The 15,264-nt window shown below is 51.6% G+C and overlaps 1 protein-coding gene across 1 annotated transcript in view; it reads left to right on the forward strand.

The window, feature by feature from the left end:
* GFRA2 (GDNF family receptor alpha 2) overlaps positions 1-14,273 on the forward strand; it is a 39,902-nt gene extending 25,629 nt beyond the window's left edge. The window contains exons 6-9 of the mRNA XM_054088992.1: positions 42-182; positions 265-440; positions 1,344-1,397; positions 2,269-14,273. Coding sequence (XP_053944967.1) covers positions 42-182; positions 265-440; positions 1,344-1,397; positions 2,269-2,397 — 500 coding nt within the window. The 3' untranslated portion in view covers positions 2,398-14,273. The remainder of the gene's footprint in view (positions 1-41; positions 183-264; positions 441-1,343; positions 1,398-2,268) is intronic.
* Positions 14,274-15,264: the final 991 nt, after the last annotated feature.

The following is a 15,264-nucleotide window of genomic DNA, read 5'->3' on the forward strand; positions in this document are numbered from 1 at the left end:
GCAGGCCCTCATCATTCTTCCTTCTCCTCACTTGGGGACAGGCTTTGACATGACGCCCAACTACGTTGATGCCAGCACCACCAGCATCACCATCTCGCCCTGGTGTTCCTGCAAAGGCAGTGGCAACATGGAAGAGGAGTGCGAGAAGTTCCTCCAAGACTTCACGGAAAACCCTTGTCTCCGTAAGGCTCTTCCCTGTCCCCCTCCTTTCCCTGCCCCATCACTGCTGGGGCTCAGCCCGCCCCCAACATCTTCTGCCCCCAGGAAATGCCATCCAAGCCTTTGGCAACGGCACCGACGTGAACGTCTCCCCCAAGAACCCCTCGCCACCTGTCACCCTGCCTCCGAAGACGGAGAAGAACCCTGCCTTGCCAGATGACATCAATGACAGCAACACCATGTATGACACAAGTGTCATCACCACCTGCACCTCCATCCAGGTAGGACCTGAATCCGGTCACTGCTGCAAACTGAAGGCATTGGTCTGGACCATCAGTAGGTCCATTAGCCAGGAGATTGGCAGCGAAAAGTCCGCTCAGTGAACGCATCTTGGTCTGGATGGGGCGTTGGTACACAGGTAGCTGGCAGGATCCAGCCATGCCTGGTAATTGAGGATCTGGGCACTGCCTGGTGTGGGGAAAGGGGGGATCTGTGCCCTGCCGATCCCCTTGCCTCACATCATCCCCTGCCTGGCACGGCTCAGTGCCCAGGATGAGGTTGGTATAGCTTCCCCAAGCCCAACTTCTCCTACTTCTTGGGGGTGAAAATAGCTTCAATTCCATACGGTTGTGGGAAACCTGGAAAATACATCTTTTCTTGCACTGTACTGGGCTTGTGGCTTCATGCACTTGGTAAAGTGCTGCTGGGAGAGGAGAGGGGCACGAGACCATGGCTGATGGGTGTCGCAGGGGTAAAGGCAGAGTCCTTGGCAGGAATATTTGCAACAGGGAGTATGATAGGGGCAAACCTCAGGCTGGGATGAATCTACAAGAGTGCTTGCAGCCTTGTGTTGTTCTCTCCTGCTTCAGGCAAGAGCCCAGCAAAGCCCCTGAGCCGAGCGAGGAGAAGGATTGAACCCCTTTCCTTTCTTCTTTACCTTTCACAAAGCACTTCTGACAGCCCTGGGTGTTTAAGAAGCGCGTGGAGAGACTTGATGCTTCGATACCAGCCATGGGCTCTGAGTCAGTTTCCAAAGCCCTGTGCACAGGACCACAGGCATCGCCTGGGACATGGCAGCTCCCAGGGGAATTTGGGGGTCCCAAACCTTGGGGGTGACCGTGGGCAGGAGCTGCTCTGCGTGCACAGATCTGCCTTAAGTCTTCCTCCTCCTTTCTCCTCTCCAGGACCAGGGAACGAAGCTAAACAAGTCCAAAGAGCAGAGTCTGTGCTACTCAGAGGTACGTCTCTGGCAGGGGGGAGCACGCAGCGGCGGGTCCTGGGACAGGGAGGTGTTTCTCACTGCAAATAGCTTGGGAAGGATGTCCCAGACAAGCACTGTCCTAGGAACCACTGGTGTCACTGACTGGAGGGCAAAAATAGGTGGTTTTCAAGGTTGGATAATTTTCCTCCAAAAGGACACTGATGAGAAAGGCTTCGTGTACTGGCAGAGGAGAAGCTCAACATGAGCTGGCAGTGTGCACTCACTGCCCAGAAACCAACCATGTCCTGGGCTGCATCCAGAGCAGTGGGACCAGCAGGGAGGGGATTCTGCCCCTCTGCTTCTCTCTGGTGAGACCCCACCTGGACCCTGTGTCCAGTTCTGGAGTCCTCAGCACAGGAAGGACACGGAGCTGTTGAAGTGAGTCCAGGGGAGGCCACAGAGATGATGAGAGGTCTGGAGAACCTCCTGTACGAGGACAGACTGAGAGAGTTGGGGTTCAGTCTGGAGAAGAGAAGGCTCCAAGTAGATCTTAGAGCAGATTCCAGGGCTGAAAGGGGCTCCAGGAAAGCTGGGGAGGGGCTCTGGATCAGGGAAGGCAGGGAGAAGATGAGGGGGAATGGTTTTTAGTTGCAAGAGAGGAGATTGAGATGATGAGATCTCAGGGGGAAATGTTTTGCTGTGACAGTGGGGAGGCCCTGGCCCAGGTTGCCCAGAGCAGTGGTGGCTGCCCCATTCCTGGAGGGGTTCAAGGCCAGGTTGGATGGGGCTTGGATCCCCTGATCCAGTGGGAGGTGTCCCTGCTCATGGCAGGAGGTGGAACTGGATGGGTTTGAGGTCCCTTCCAACCCAACCCATTCTATGAATCCCTGCTCTCCCCTTGCCCACAGACCCAGCTGACCACGGACATCATGCCAGACCAGAAGACATTCGTGGACCAGAAGGCAGGCGGCAGCCAACATTGGGCGGGCCGGATCCTGCCCATTGTGCCCATTCTCCTGCTGCAGCTGGTGTTGTAGAGGGGCAAAGAAGGCAGTGGCCGACGGGACAGGGACACTTGCACCACGCTTGCTCTCCCCTCAGTTCCTGTTGCGGCGATGGGGAAGGGAAGGTGTCGCCTCGTGCCGGAGACTGAAAATCTCAGAAACACCAGGGCTGCTGAGCCCAGGGAATGCCGGGTGGCAGGAGGACCCTCACCATGCTCGGAAACTTTGGTGGTTTTCTTCCTGTTTTCATTTTTCACTTTTTATTTTGGTCTTCTAAGACACATTGGGTTTTTTTTTCTGAAGCAGCTCGTGGTAAAACCCCTCCAAGTGCCCTGCAACAGGAGCTCCAGAGCTGCAAGTGGCACCAGGAAGGGAAAATAAGCATCGAGCAGAGCTTGGGCAGAGGTTTCTTGCAGGCCCCATCAACCTGGGTGGTGTGGGGTGGCTGCAGGTACAGTGAGGTTTCCGCATTGAAGCATCCCGGTGGATGGACTCGCCATTGGGAAGCTCTTCTACATCCTCCGAAGGGACACTCTCGAGCTCTTGATGTTGTTGGTAGGATTTTTGGTTTTGGTTTTTCTTTCTTTACTGTGGTCAAGGCGAGTCTTAAAATGGAAGAGAATAGCGAGTCCTGGTCAAACGCCGTGAGGTTGTTCTGATGTTTCCAATCCATCACTTTGAGGGGGAGATTTTCCTTTCTTATATCTTCATTTTTGTCCAGTCACAGTTGGGTTGGGATGGAATCCAACCTGTTGGTGGTTGGAAACCTCTATATGTTCCTCTCTTTCTTTTCTATATACATATATAGTGTACGTATATACCACTCACCTATACCTACAGATATGTATGTATATACATAACCATAGGCATCGACAGTGTGGCTTTTTTAATTTCCTTTTTTTTTCCCTTTTATTTTTAAAACAAATTGCTCAAACGGCAACAACTTTCAAATGTATTATTGTAAATTTTATTTTTTTTAATAATGTCTATAATATAAAAGCAAAAAAGAAAACAAACCAACGAACAAACAAAAAATAATAAACCAAGAACAACCAACCTTGGGACAAAGCAGCACCGAGCTCCGCCTGCGCATGGGTCTGTGTCCGGCCGAGCCTCCCAAGCCTCGGGGAGGGATGCGGCCCCTTCAGCTGCAGTGATGCAGGGATTTGGGTCAATGCTTTGCAATGCTGTGAACAATTCCCTGTCTGTTTTTGCTCCAGGAGACAAGCAAACAAGGAAATATTTCAAAGGAGCTGACACGTTCCCGTGTGGCAGGGTTGGTTTTTTTTATGTGCAATAACTTTGTTTTTGAAAATACCATCCCCTTTCTTTAATGTCTTTCCCCTCCACCACAAGCAACCTGACAGCACTTAAAAACCAAGCTGAAACACTGAGATCTGGGTCACGCGAAGCAGTGAGTTTTTTTCAAGTCAGACGAAGATAATTTGGGTTTCTTTTTCCACTTTGCTGCTCGTGAGCAGAAGCATCAACCTTCCCCCATCGTGCTCTGCTCGTGGAAGGGGCAGCTCGTGGACCTGGGGATGCTGGAATCGGGGTGGAAGGACCGGCTGGGCTGTTTGCAAGGAGCCGGGCACTCGTGGCAAGGGGAGGGATGGATCTATATTCCCTTTTGCAGCGCGGAAAAAAAAGCAAACCCGTTTGATGTGGAAGTTGGCGCGGGGAAAATAAACATGTCACGTCTCTCGCAGGAGGCGCGTTGCAAACCCAGGCTGCTCTTTACCCTATTCTCTCCTCTAAAAGCCAGGAAAATGACAGCTTGGAAAGAACGAGCCAGATGTGCTGAGCGGTTTGGCACCGAAAAAGGCATCGAGGCATGAAGGGCAGTGTTTGAGGCGCTCGCCAGCCAAGTTTGGGGTCCCTTGTGTGGGGGTGAGCTGAAATCCTGGCTGCCCTGATGCTGGTGCTCCCAGCCATCCTTCGGCTGGGGGTTCCAAGTTCAACAGAGGCATCTTCACCTGCTGACCACCAACTCTGTGTTTCTATAGGAAAGGGAGTATAAAATACAGGGCAAGTTGCTTTTCTTGGTTGAGGTTTGATTTTCTTCTTCCCCAAGAAGACTGGGAAGACAAGGCTTTCCTGAAAGGAGAATGAGCTCCTTTGCTAGAGAAGGTCAGGATGAAAAGTCTCCATCTGGTAGATGATGCCACATCTGCTGCTCGCCGGGTACCTGCACCCCTTCTGAAGATGTCCATGCAATTCCTGGGAGCTCCACGTGTCTTCCAGCTAAGGAGGCATCAGCAGAAAGCGAAGAGCTGAGTTTAGAGTTGCCCCTGGCTCTTGTGGGTGTTTTGGATGTGCTGTGCTCTTCCTAAGCCCCTGCGGCCGTGCTGTGCCCTTCCCAAGCACCCATGGCCATGCTGGTGGGGCAAGAAGCAGAGCAGCACCTGGAGCTGCTGGAAGCAACCCAAATGGCAGCTGTACCTGCCCTGGCTGAGTCCTGGCTGCAGAGATTGTACTGGAGCTGCTGAATCTGCAGATGTTTGGGATGAAGGCATTAGCCATGCTGATTAGCGTGCTGCCTTCATCCAGGTGCCTCGTGCCTTGAGCTGCTGAAAGCTAAGCTCTTCACCGTGGAAGTGCTGATCTCGGTGCTGGGGCTGCTGAATCCGAGATACAAAATCCCAGTGAGTTATCCTCTCAAAGCCTTGCTATGTCTTTCTCTCCAAACACAAAGCCCTTTCTAGAAGGCGGGCAAGGGGACAAAATGCTCCGTGCTTGCGAAGCGGTGGAAGGAGGCTGTGGGAAATCGTTCTGGAGGATGCAGCAGAGCTAATGCGGCGTGCTAAATCGCTGCCTTCCCTACTGGCAGAGCCTACGTGATGTATATGAGGATTTCATTTGCATGGTGGTGGTTTGGAAAGGTCCTTTTTGAGGAGCAGCACAAACAGAGCCGTGTAGGTTTTCCGCCCTTCTCAGCTGGAGCCAAACCTCATCTTGTCTGGACCAAAAGGCTGCTTGGAGACCTTGTGCAGGTTCTCCCGGGTCTGCACTGCAAACGGCAGCATGGACAATCCCTCATCCATGCATACTGTCACAGTAGGGATGGGTCCTGTGTGCTGGATACAGGTGTGAGGGTGGCAGAGGTGCTCTGGTGGTTTTTGGCTACTTGCAGCTTCGGTGTGACCAAAGGAACAGAAAACAGCCTGCAAAAAACAACCTGTGGGAATGGGCCCAAGGATCTGTAGGGACTTGTTGGCTTCCAGATGTCCCAGCTGAGCAAGGAGTTCAGCAGCTCCAGGACTTGTACCTAACTGAGGGCTGTTAAGCGTGCGGGACCAGGGCTGCCTGCAAACAGGGGATTTTCCTTCTCTTTTTCTCTGCTAACCCAGATACACAAGCATGATGTTGCAAGGAGGTGCCTGCCACCGCTTCCCAAATCCTGGGAGTACCCTAAGCTGTGCATCCCCTGTGCAGTTTGTGCATGAGGGCAGTTTGTTTCTATAAGATCAAGTTTCCTGGTGCCCTGGTTCAGGATTTGGTCACCCGTGGTGCAACCTGTTGGATTTTGGCCCATCTCTCCCACCAATGGCAGCTGGAGTGAAATGGAAAGACTCTTCCAACACAAGGGGTGATCAAAAATAGATGGAATGGCACCTTTGCTCTCTATAATTCACCACGATGAGGGTGGAGAAGCCCTGGCCCGGGCTGCCTGGGGAGGTGGTGGAGGCTCCATCCCTGGAGGTGTTCAAGGTTGGGTTGGATGAGGCTCTGAGCAACCTGCTCTTGTTGAAGATGTCCCTGCTCCTGCAGGGAGTTGGACTGGATGACCTGTAAAGGTCCCTTCCAACCCAAAGCATTCTATGTTTCTATGATAATTAATCTGATGTTCTCCTTTAGGCTTTAATAAGTGCCCAGACTAGTGTGGCTGGGCAGGTGTCTTCTCCTTCCTCCGTCTTTGTAATCCTCTGTTAAATAAGTTTTCACCTTAGGGCACTCCTGACACCTCCAAGTCCACTTTTGCCTCGTTAACTTTCCTGAGCTGCTTCACTTCACAAGAAATAGCTTTTTTCCCACCCCATTGTGCCGTGTTTAATTGTAAAGGCATAAAAATAACCTCTTGCCAGCCACGTGGCGATGAGTGGAGCCATGGGTCAGGGATAGGGACGCTCAAGTTTAGAAACCTCTTGATCCTCAAGCTCTGAAGTTCACTTGATGCTGTTCCAGCAGGGAGAGAAAAAGAAAGGAGGATGTAGGAAACTGTTCCCTTTTGTTAAACAGGAACAATTCCAGCAAGGCACCAAACATCTCAAATCAGCTGTCATTGTTATCTGGGATAATCTTGGCAGAGAAGGAAGCCAGCAAGAGGCTTGGTGAGGTCTGTGGCAAGGAGAGGAAACCAGAATTGATTCATTTTCTTATCTTTAATATCATAAGTGAAGCTCTGGAGAATCTCACAGGTCCTGGGACCTCAGATGACCCCAGGAGACTTAAAGGATTTGGGTTGCGGGATGCCACACAGCAGAAAAACCAGGACCCTCACCTTCATTCTAGGGGAATGGCTGGAGAGGGGCTTTGGGGGGGTTGACTCGGGGGACCTCTGCCCCACATCCCAGTGCTGCTGGGACTGGAGACAGCAAGGAGTCAAAAAGGAGCTTGGATGTGCCCTGGCCAGTTACAGAAACCATCCCTGAGGAGATGGCAGGCTCAGGGGGTGACCAAGAGGTCCTCAAAGCTTATGGTGCTGGCTTGAAAACACGGTGGGGTCCTGCTTTACATATATGTGATTTTTTTTTTTTTATGTATAAAAGTGACTTTTCTCAGTAGCATTTGTGATCTCTACCACCTCCCCTGTGCAAAAAAACCCAATTTTATATCAGTAAGAACCCTAATCTCACCAGGCAATTAAGGTGGTGGCTAACGAGGGGTGGTATGGGGCTTTGCCCCAAGTGGTCTCAGCTGTGGCATTTCCCCGTGGGGAGGGGGCTGTAGGATCAGCTGTGTTTCTCTCAATTACTGCCCAAAATGGCCTCGTTCCAGCAACAATTAGCAGCCTCTGAGGGATTCCTGTGTTCTGCGTTACACTTTCCTAATATAATTACTGCAGTAAATGAACAATGAATTAAATCAAGGAGAAAGGCAGGGGGAAATACCAGTTGTGTGCTGTGCCAGGGGTCACTGCTCTGTCTCTCTGGAGGCAGGGACTCTTCCTGGCTCACTCTAGGTTTTGCTTTCCTAAATCTTCCTCTTTGGGAAAGGGATGTCAGCAGGGATGATGAGGACACTCCCATCTCTAGTGTAAAGAGGGGCAGGTAAGCAGCCAGGTAGGTCCCCGCAGCATCACCCTGCTGTCCTGCAGGTGCAGGTTCAGCTCCTGTGGAGACCTCAGTGCTCAGATATGATTTCTAAATGTGTGTTACGATCAGAAACAAAATCCATGTCTGGAGCATAAACCCCTGAGCAGCACTAGTTGCCCAGTGTAGGGCAGGGAGCAGGGGTAGAACTGGGGGCTCCGAGCTGCCTGCGGATGGAGGGACACGTTGCTCCTCTGCTGTGAAATATCCTGGAGGTGGAAGGTGATTTTTATTTCAAAGCAGATTTCACTCATGGATAGACACGTGCTCACAGAGCAAAGCACCATCCCAGTCCCTTTGACGCCCTGGTACCCAGACAGCCCCACCAGAGCCAAAAAGAGGGGAGTCCTCCCTTCCCTTAGGCTGCTTACTGTGGCTTTGCAAGAGCAAAGGGACTTGGGAGGAGCAATGTGGAGCCCCTTTCCCATCGAAGCTCACTAGTGTCCTTGCTTGGGTTTGCTTCCTTGCTTTGAACTGCTCTTATTGCACTCTGCATTTGGTCTCTGTGCCTGGCACGGAGTGTGGGATGTTGCAAGGCTCTTTCTTGGGGATGCTCTTCTGCTTTGGCTGTCGAGTAGTGGGCAAAGCTGGAGAAAGGGGGCTTTAATGTATGTTCTGCTCCAGGTGGAGCTGGGCACTCGCTCTGCCTTGTGTGCTGAGGCTTTGAGTCCCTCCTGCCGAGCTCTGCCTGGGCTCTGGGCAGAGCAACCCCAGAGCAGAAGGTGAGGGCTTTGTCTGGGACTGGGCATCCCTGCATGGGGACAGGACTGAAAGGATCCCTTCATCAGCACTGGAAAAGTCTCTGTGGAAACTGGCTACAGGGAGGGAAATTATTGAGGAAGCTGCTTGTGTCCTCCTGACTCGGGAAGATGCTCGGAAACTCTGGACTGATGACAGCAGCCACTTCTGCTTGTTGGAAGCCCAGAGCAGTTACCACACACAGGCTGCCAGCAAGCAAACCACAGCTTCAGCCTGGGGAAACTCAAGCACTTGTTTGCATCAGGCTGGCAGAAGCTCTGGTTTTCCTTTTTCCTGGCATGAGAAAGCTCCTAATCGGAGCTGAGGTCCCTGTGCTGGCCCCTCACATGGACTCGCTCCTCTTGCTGGAAGGCAGCTCCCAAACCGAGCCTGTGCTTGGGGCAATCTCGTCGCCAATTGCACGCAGGAGTTGTCCGAGCCAGCTTGAAAACTGCCTGGCTGCTCTCACTCTGCTTTTCTGATGTTCCCATCCCCTCTCTGCTCGGGTGGGTAATAACTTGCCTCCAACATGCACTCCTCCAACCAAAAACTAACCCTGGTGCTTTCCCCACATATCCCAAGTGCATTAATTACAGGAAAGAAAAATGCCTGTGCTTCCAGTTACTGCGTGGTGGTGAAAAATGACTGAGTGTAAACCATGTCTGCTAGATAATTAACTTCATAGATAATTTCTTCTTCATTTTGACTCAATTACTTCCTTGATATGAGAAAGTGCTGAAAACATTTTTTTTTTTTGATGTTGCATAAAACAATAATTGAAGAAAGCTGCGAAAGCTTTTCCGGAGACAGCCTCCTCATCCTTCGATAAAGGAGCTGGGCAATAAATTGTGTTCAATTCTTGCTCTAGAAGTACAAGGGACAGCTTGACGCTTACGTTCCTGCGAGATTTTAGAGTGCAAGTCTTATGATGAGCGGCTGCAGGACCTGGGGTTGTTTAGTCTGGAGAACAGGAGATTAAGGGGAGACCTCATAGCTCTCTGCAGCTCCTGGAAAGGAGGTTGTGATGAGGTGGGGGTCGATCTCCTCTCCCTGGTAGCCAATGACAAGACAAGGAGAAATGGCCTCAGGATGTGCCAGAGGAGATTTAGGTTGGATTTTAGGAGGAATTTCTTTCCTGAAAGGATTGTCCAGCATTGGAAGAGGCTGCCCTGGGAGAGGGTTGAGTCACCATCCCTGGAGGGTTTTAAAAGACGAGCAGATGTCGTATTTGAGGACATGATCTGTTGGTGGCCTTAGAAGGGCCTAAACACTAAATCTGCCCTCTCCAGTTTGTACCCATTCCCCCTCATCCTATCACCACAAGCCTTTATGAACAGCCCCTCTCCAGCTTTCCTCTAGCCCCTTCAGGTACTGGAAGGTCGCTCTAAGGTCTCCTCGGAGCCTTCTCTTCTCCAGGCTGAACAATCCCAACTCTCTTAGCCTGTTCTGTTAGGAAAAGTGCTCCAGCCCTCTGATGATCTTTGTGGCCTCCTCTGGTCCGGTTCCAACAGCTCAACCTCCTTCTTATGTTGAGGATTCCAGAAATGGACACAGTATTCCAGATGAAGTCTCACAAGAGATCCCATTAGAACAGATGGTCCCATTAGAACAGATGAATCCATGAGGATTTCCTCTCTGTTTAGTGGATGGAAGTCTCTGTTTCACAGCCACACCTCACATCTGACCAGCTAGGAGGCAATTTAAATCATGGAAGCAATTGAACCTTGTTGGAGACCAAAGCATCTTGCTTAATGCTGGGCATAATTTGCCGAGCTCTTTGCTCTTGGCCATCAGAGGAGCATCCAAGAGCTCTGTGCCTCAGCTACCCAGGGGGCAGTGAGGGCCACGCAGGGGTAGAGGGGACGGGAAGCTTTTATCCACTAATGGTTTCACCTTCAGCATCCTGCCTTGCTGGAGTTGTTTTCTTTTCCTCACTGGGGTGCTCACCTGTGCTCCATCGCTCGCTGCCATAAATCAAGCTCAGTGCTGCCATGAGGGCTGTTCGAGGTAGTTTTCTGCAGGCAGGCTTTTGCAGCGGTGAAAAACTCCCTGTGCTGCTTGCAGGAAATGCCAACTGGCGGGAACGCTAACAAAAAAAAGAAAAAGAAAAAGTGTTTTCAGACACATTTTTTAAAATAGCTTCTGTTTGTACCAAAAATACAAATGTATAAAACTTAAAGTGCCTGCAAACTTGAGGGGGAAAGTGCTTTCTAGAACATTTGGTTTAATAACTTTATTTGAAGAGCTGTTTGCCTGTGTCAGGGCAATCCCAAACACAGGCTGGGCAGATTGGGAGCAGCACTGAGGAGAAGGACTTGGGGTGCTGTGGGGTGAGAAGCTCAATGTGAGCCAGCAATGTGCACTCAGCCCAGAAACCACACGTCTTGGACTGCATCCAGAGCAGTGGGACCAGCAGGGAGGGAGGAGAATCTGTCCCTCTGCTCAGCTCTGCTGAGACCCCACCCAGACAGGAACAATGAGGTTTTGGTGGTCTGGGGGTCCCTGCAGGGAGGTTGGTTCCTTGTTCTCCAAAAACAGGTAACTAGGGAAAAAAGAGAGAGGCAAGCATGATGAGGGTGGGGAGGCCCTGGCCCTGTTGCCCAGAGCAGTGGTGGCTGCCCCATCCCTGGAGGGGTTCCAGGCCAGGTTGGATGGGGCTTGGAGCCCCTGATCCAGTGGGAGGTGTCCCTGCCCACGGCAAGGGGGTTGGAACTGGATGATCTTTAAGGTTCCTTCCAACACAAACTATTCTATGATTCCATGAAACCCTGGGCAGTCTGCCCTTCAGGAGACTGTATCGAAAGAACAAAGCCCTCATCTTCTACCAGGAAAAACTGCAACCACTGAAGCACTTTTATGTAACCTTTGGCCCTGGGAAGAAATGCATGGACATGAAAAGCAGGTCCTGGGGTTTACGTGGGGTTATAGAAAGCAAATTATGAAAGGCACTTGTAATAATTCTCTGACAGCTGTGATATATGGCGCATTACCCTGGGGTGCTAAGAGGGGCAACCGGCAGGCTCGTTCAGTAAAGGAATTCATTAGGTTTTGCCGGAGTGTTTTAAAGGGCTGTAAAATTTAGGAAAGCTCTTTAAAGCCTCTGCAATTAAGTGGCTCCAAGGTTTTGCTGTTCCAGCTGAAGCTAGGACAAGGTTTGTGCAGGAGCGATGCTGCTCAGTGCCTGCCGGGTTCCCTCCTGCCCACCCATGTCCTCGTGAATTATTCCTTGAGTGCTGCATCTTTGCATACGTTAATTAGACTCAGTGGGTAAAATAAAACGGAGCACGGGCTCTTCTAATTCCGTGTCTGTATATTCATTATAGAAGCAGAAGCAACTGGGATGTCAAGGAGGATTAAGCAGAGAGCTGGGAAGGTGCAACAGGTGGTTGCAGCATGAATTGCAAACCTGCCTGGCATGCACGGTGAAGTGTTGATGGACCTTTTTTTCCCCCAAAAAAGCATCATGCATGTTGCCCAACACCCGTCCTTGGAGGAGCATTGACTGCTCTGCTCTTTGATTCTTCCAAGAAGGGAAAACCCCCAGGCTGGCAGTGAAGTGGTTAAGGTGTTTTGGTTGCAGTCCTGTTTTGCTCTGGTGCTGATAAATGGGGTATGGTTCTCCAGCTTCCCCAAAATCCTCATTTCCAGACCTTTCCTACATAAAGGCAGCATTTTACAGAGAGTCCAATCCCCCCGGGTTTGTTGGGCAGGAGAAAGGGCCGATCCCTCGAGGGGCACAGGAGGAACAAGGGCTGCACTGTTTCCATCACGCTGTGGCCTCAGGGTCCTTTTGTTGACCTTGCCAAGTCATCTCTGGAGAAAATCACTTGTGTGGGGAAGGGGGAGGGATGGGACTGGAAAGCCTTGGCTTCTCCCACCCAGGATCTGCTGTGGCTCCCACCCCCCTCTATCCCTGGGAGATGCTGGTGCCCCATGGGTACCACGGGAGATGTTGGTACCCGCATGTTGCTCTCCCTGTTGAACCCAACCACTGGCTGAGGGTTTTAGGAAGCAAACCCACTGCTCATCCCAGCAGGATGGGTGTCTGGAAGCCATCACGAAGCCCAGGACTGATCCAGAGCCCAGCTGCAACTCTCTGGCCCCAGGAATGCGGAGGTGTCCCGGCGAGCCGGCCGCACCACGAGGCAGCGAGCTTGGCCGGCGGTATTCAATTAGCTGCTGAACATGACGCTTGTTTTAATTCCATGCGTTTGGAGACGTGTGTTACTGCCCACACACACCAGTTGCCATAACAACTTTAATTTGTTTTGTAGCCTCCGCTCTGATGGAGTTGGGGATTTTTTGTTTGTTTGTTAATCTCCCTTCCTTCCCTCTACTCTCCCCCATTCCCTTTCTTGTTCCTTCTTTCTAACTGCACTTGTTCCCCTCCTGTTTCCCCTCATTAATAAGAGGCAAAAAGTCATTGCGTGGGTCCTCGACCCCCAGCTGGGCATCCTCAGCCCGCTCCCTCTGTGCTGGCAGGATGTAGTCCTGAATTATCCCAAGCAATCCCAGGGCAACAGTAGGGGTGAAGCCATCACCTTCCCAAATGGCTGTCCTGCTGCTGAAACGTGAAGAGATCATGAAATGGTTTGGGTTGAGTGGGACCTCAAGGCCCATGCAGCTCTGGGAAGATGCTGAGATGGACCTGGGGCCACCAGATCCTCCCCTGGTAGAGGAGACATCTTAAGATGGGGATATCCTGTCCTTTATCCCTCCCTTGCTCCTGGCTCTGAGGTCAGACCCTTTCCCGCTTCCTCCAGCATCTCATCCAAACCCCAGCGAGATGCAGCTGGAGAACGTGACCTGAAGCTACATCTGCTCATCCCGGGGACTTGGTTTTGTTTCTGCTGCATTCTGGGGTTTCTCAGAAGGGTTGGAAAGGCTGCGACTCATTATCCTTGCATCAGAGCATCACGATATAAAAAACACAGTGCTGGCCAAACAGGGCAAAAAGCAACAAAAGAAAGGAAACATAGAGTTATTTGGAGCTCCTCTATAGCAGATGTGCTGGGGGTGTTTGAAGGCTGGTCTGGCAGCAGGGAGGTGCTGGGAAAGGGGAGATCGGGAGGAAGAAGACCTCAGTGGGGAGGAAGGTCAGGCTCCTGGCCAGCATGGCCCGAGCACAGGGCTGTCACGCTGACTTACAGCAGCTGCCAGGCAGGTCATGGATCGTGGCTCCTTCTCCTCGGCCACACGGGCTCTGCTACGCCATGCAGGTGGGTGCAAGCAGGCACCCCCAACCCAAGCTTCTCAGCCGCCCTGGTCCCATCAGGGTGACTTTCTACAAAGAGACTGGAGTGGGGAGCACTTGTGATTGCCGGGGTGCAGAGAGCACGGCTGGTGTACACGCATCCACGGTCCAGGAGGTTTTCCGCTCCCTGAAGGATTAATTTGCACAGGAATAGGTTTGCAGCGGAACTGACATTAATAACAGGCTGAGTTAGAGCCCCGCTGCGGAGCGGGATGTTAATGACTCCGTGCGGGGATGGAAGGGGACTGTTCTTGGAAATGATCTCCAAGCTGTTGGGTTTTGCTGAACTCTGGAATTAAAAGGAGTTTGGGAGGTGTCAAACTCATCCCCAGCTCAGCCACCCAGCCCCCAGGACAGGATCCAGTCTTGGGCCCTGTGATGGGATGATATTTTGGTCTCCAGGTGCTCCAGCATCACTTGGAAAACCAGAGGTGGTCCAGAGAAGTCTGTCAGCTCATCCCACACAGCTTTACAGGTGAGATGGGAAAATATGATCACAGGCAGATAATACCTGGGGGGGGATGGAATGTGTGTCGGCATTTGGTTAGCCACATGAGCAAAAGGGATGCAGTCACCCAGGATGTAACAGCCTGGGATGCAGTGGGAGGGGGATGCAACCACCTAGGGCATAGTGGAAGTGGGATGCAACAGCTCAGGTTGCAGCAGACGAAGATGCAACAGCCTGGGATGCAATGGAAGTGGGATGCAACCAGCTGGGATGCAGTGGAAGAGGATGCCTTGGTAATAATCTCAGTAGCTGTGGTTTTACGGCTTCCCATAAACAGTCCCCTCCATCTCTCCATTTTTAATTACCTAGAAAATAACCTCCATTCAATTTAAAGCTCATTTGAAACTACGAGCAAGGGCCCATAAATATTTAATGTGTTTAGAAGTGGCACCAACTGTCCAGGGCTATTTTTTCCCCCCTTTTCCAGGCGCTGCCATTGTTTTAGCATATTTATTCCCCCACATCTTTGCTACTTTCTGTTCCCTCCACCTGTAAATTCTGGCAGTAAAAGACAGTGAATTGCTGTCAAAGGGTTCAACCCTGTGTTTTCTCAGGACTGATGGACCCAAACCTGTGTTTAGGGCAATTAAGAGGGAAATTAAGAAGAACAGCTTCCAGAGCATCCCTGAGCTGATGCTTCTTTCCAGGAGAAGCCAGGTTGTGACCTTCTCCACAGTTTCCAGCCTGGATTACAGGAGGTTTGGCCAGAAAAAGGTGATTGCCCACCAGGATTTGAGTGGGGATGCACTGGCTCTGTTTGCCCGGAGAAATCATGGATTTTGCCCTTCTGCTCCGCTCTGGTGAGACACCACCTGGAGCCCTGCATCCTGTTCTGGAGTCCTCAGCACGGGGAGGACATGGAGCTGTTTGAGCAAGGCCAGAGGAGGCCACAGAGATGATCCGAGGGCTGGAGCACATCCCGTGTGAGGACAGGCTGAGAGGGACGGGGTTGTTCAGCCTGGAGAAGAGAAGGCTGTGGGGAGACCTTAGAGCAGCTTCCACTGCTGAAAGGGGCTCCAGGAAAGCTGGGGAGGGGCTCTGGATCAGGGAGGGCAGGGACAGGATGAGGGGGGATGGTTTTCATCTGA

The sequence above is a fragment of the Cuculus canorus genome, chromosome 26 (genome assembly GCF_017976375.1).
Source record: "Cuculus canorus isolate bCucCan1 chromosome 26, bCucCan1.pri, whole genome shotgun sequence".
NCBI lineage: Eukaryota > Metazoa > Chordata > Aves > Cuculiformes > Cuculidae > Cuculus > Cuculus canorus.